Source organism: Haliotis cracherodii, unplaced genomic scaffold (assembly GCF_022045235.1).
Source record: "Haliotis cracherodii isolate W230 unplaced genomic scaffold, xgHalCrac1.p SCAF_1, whole genome shotgun sequence".
Lineage (NCBI taxonomy): Eukaryota > Metazoa > Mollusca > Gastropoda > Lepetellida > Haliotidae > Haliotis > Haliotis cracherodii.
In genome coordinates, this window is record NW_027266264.1 from 53,736,314 (window position 1) to 53,739,497 (window position 3,184).

Sequence of the window (3,184 nt, forward strand, 5' to 3'; positions counted from 1 at the left end):
TCCTCCATTCTCCACCTTGTTCCTCGTCCTCCATTCTCCACCTTGTTCCATGTCCTCCATTCTCCACCTTGTTCCTCGTCCTCCATTCTCCACCTTGTTCCTCGTCCTCCAGTCTCCGCCTTGTTCCTCGTCCTCCATTCTCCACCTTGTTCCACGTCCTCCATTCTCCACCTTGTTCCACGTTCTGCATTCTCCACTTTGTTCAACGACCTCCATTATCCACGTTGATCAACGTCCTCAATTCTCCACGCTGTTCCACGTCCTCCATTCTCCACCTTGTTCCTCGTCCTCCATTCCCCACCTTGTTCCTCGTCCTCCATTCTCCACCTTGTTCCTCGTCCTCCATTCTCCACCTTGTTCCTCGTCCTCCATTCTCCATCTTGTTCCTCGTCCTCCATTCTCCACCTTGTTCCTCGTCCTCCATTCTCCACCTTGTTCCTCGTCCTCCATTCTCCATCTTGTTCCTCGTCCTCCAGTCTCCGCCTTGTTCCACGTCCTCCATTCTCCATCTTGTTCCTCGTCCTCCATTCTCCACCTTGTTCCTCGTCCTCCATTCTCCACCTTGTTCTTCGTCCTCCATTCTCCACCTTGTTCTTCGTCCTCCATTCTCCACCTTGTTCCTGGTCCTCCATTCTCCACCTTGTTCCTCGTCCTCCATTCTCCACCTTGTTCCACGTCCTCCATTCTCCACCTTGTTCCACGTTCTGCATTCTCCACTTTGTTCAACGACCTCCATTATCCACGTTGATCAACGTCCTCAATTCTCCACGCTGTTCCACGTCCACCATTCTCCGCCTTGTTCCTCGTCCTCCATTCTCCACCTTGTTCCTCGTCCTCCATTCTCCATCTTGTTCCTCGTCCTCCATTCTCCACCTTGTTCCACGTCCTCCATTCTCCACCTTGTTTCTCGTCCTCCATTCTCCACCTTGTTCCTCGTCCTCCATTCTCCATCTTGTTCCTCGTCCTCCATTCTCCATCTTGTTCCTCGTCCTCCATTCTCCACCTTGTTCCTCGTCCTCCATTCTCCACCTTGTTCCTCGTCCTCCATTCTCCACCTTGTTCCACGTTCTGCATTCTCCGCCTTGTTCCTCGTCCTCCATTCTCCATCTTGTTCCACGTCCTCCATTCTCCACCTTGTTCCACGTCCTCCATTCTCCACCTTGTTCCACGTCCTCCATTCCCCACCTTGTTCCACGTCCTCCAGTCTCCACCTTGTTCCTCGTCCTCCATTCTCCACCTTGTTCCTCGTCCTCCATTCTCCACCTTGTTCCACGTTCTGCATTCTCCACCTTGTTCCACGTCCTCCATTCTCCACCTTGTTCCACGTCCTCCATTCTCCACCTTGTTCCACGTCCTCCATTCTCCACCTTGTTCCACGTCCTCCATTCTCCACCTTGTTCCACGTTCTGCATTCTCCACCTTGTTCCTCGTCCTCCATTCTCCATCTTGTTCCACGTCCTCCATTCTCCACCTTGTTCCACGTCCTCCATTCTCCACCTTGTTCCACGTCCTCCATTCTCCACCTTGTTCCTCGTCCTCCATTCTCCACCTTGTTCCACGTCCTCCATTCTCCACCTTGTTCCACGTCCTCCATTCTCCATCTTGTTCCTCGTCCTCCATTCTCCATCTTGTTCCACGTCCTCCATTCTCCACCTTGTTCCTCGTCCTCCATTCTCCACCTTGTTCCACGTCCTCCATTCTCCATCTTGTTCCTCGTCCTCCATTCTCCACCTTGTTCCACGTCCTCCATTCTCCACCTTGTTCCTCGTCCTCCATTCTCCATCTTGTTCCTCGTCCTCCATTCTCCACCTTGTTCCACGTCCTCCATTCTCCACCTTGTTCCTCGTCCTCCATTCTCCACCTTGTTCCACGTCCTCCATTCTCCACCTTGTTCCTCGTCCTCCATTCTCCACCTTGTTCCACGTCCTCCATTCTCCACCTTGTTCCTCGTCCTCCATTCTCCACCTTGTTCCACGTCCTCCATTCTCCGCCTTGTTCCTCGTCCTCCATTCTCCACCTTGTTCCTCGTCCTCCATTCTCCACCTTGTTCCACGTCCTCCATTCTCCACCTTGTTCCACGTCCTCCATTCTCCACCTTGTTCCTCGTCCTCCATTCTCCACCTTGTTCCACGTCCTCCATTCTCCACCTTGTTCCTCGTCCTCCATTCTCCACCTTGTTCCACGTCCTCCATTCTCCACCTTGTTCCTCGTCCTCCATTCTCCACCTTGTTCCACGTCCTCCATTCTCCGCCTTGTTCCTCGTCCTCCATTCTCCACCTTGTTCCACGTCCTCCATTCTCCACCTTGTTCCTCGTCCTCCATTCTCCACCTTGTTCCTCGTCCTCCAGTCTCCGCCTTGTTCCTCGTCCTCCATTCTCCATCTTGTTCCTCGTCCTCCATTCTCCACCTTGTTCCTCGTCCTCCATTCTCCACCTTGTTCCACGTCCTCCATTCTCCACCTTGTTCCACGTCCTCCAGTCTCCGCCTTGTTCCTCGTCCTCCATTCTCCACCTTGTTCCTCGTCCTCCAGTCTCCGCCTTGTTCCTCGTCCTCCATTCTCCATCTTGTTCCTCGTCCTCCATTCTCCACCTTGTTCCTCGTCCTCCATTCTCCATCTTGTTCCTCGTCCTCCATTCTCCACCTTGTTCCTCGTCCTCCATTCCCCACCTTGTTCCTCGTCCTCCAGTCTCCGCCTTGTTCCACGTCCTCCATTCTCCACCTTGTTCCTCGTCCTCCATTCTCCACCTTGTTCCACGTTCTGCATTCTCCACTTTTTCAACGACCTCCATTATCCACGTTGATCCACGTCCTCAATTCTCCACGCTGTTCCACGTCCTCCATTCTCCACGTTGTTCAACGTTTTGCATTCTCCGCGTTATTCGACGGTCTTGATTCGGTGGAGGGAGCGTAATGTTGTTGGGAGGCACCACTGTATATCACAGAACCCCTCTTGTGGTTATCGATGGCAATTTGTCCCTTTCCATCGAAACCAAGGACGATACATCACTTTACAGCATGACAATTCCACGCCTTCACGGGTCACGTATGGTCATAGACTTAATTGGACAACCGAACACCCCCCTACCCCCTTGGCCTCATGTTTAACCACATATGTCGCCCATCGAACATGTATTGGATGAAATAGAACGTCGTTTACGCCGACTTCCAAACCAACCGGTGACGT

At 52.7% G+C, this 3,184-nt stretch overlaps 1 protein-coding gene across 1 annotated transcript; it reads right to left on the reverse strand.

Moving 5' to 3' along the window:
- Positions 1–722: 722 nt before the first annotated feature.
- On the reverse strand, positions 723–2,789 carry LOC139456260 (uncharacterized). The gene has a single exon (XM_071237881.1). It carries the CDS (start codon positions 2,787–2,789, stop codon positions 723–725), a length of 2,067 nt encoding a protein of 688 aa, XP_071093982.1.
- Between the last annotated feature and the right edge of the window lie 395 nt (positions 2,790–3,184).

Excerpts from the sequence above, each read along its gene's own strand:
- LOC139456260 (XM_071237881.1), bottom strand. The coding sequence starts at position 2,789 with ATGGAGGTCGTTGAAAAAGTGGAGAATGCAGAACGTGGAACAAGGTGG.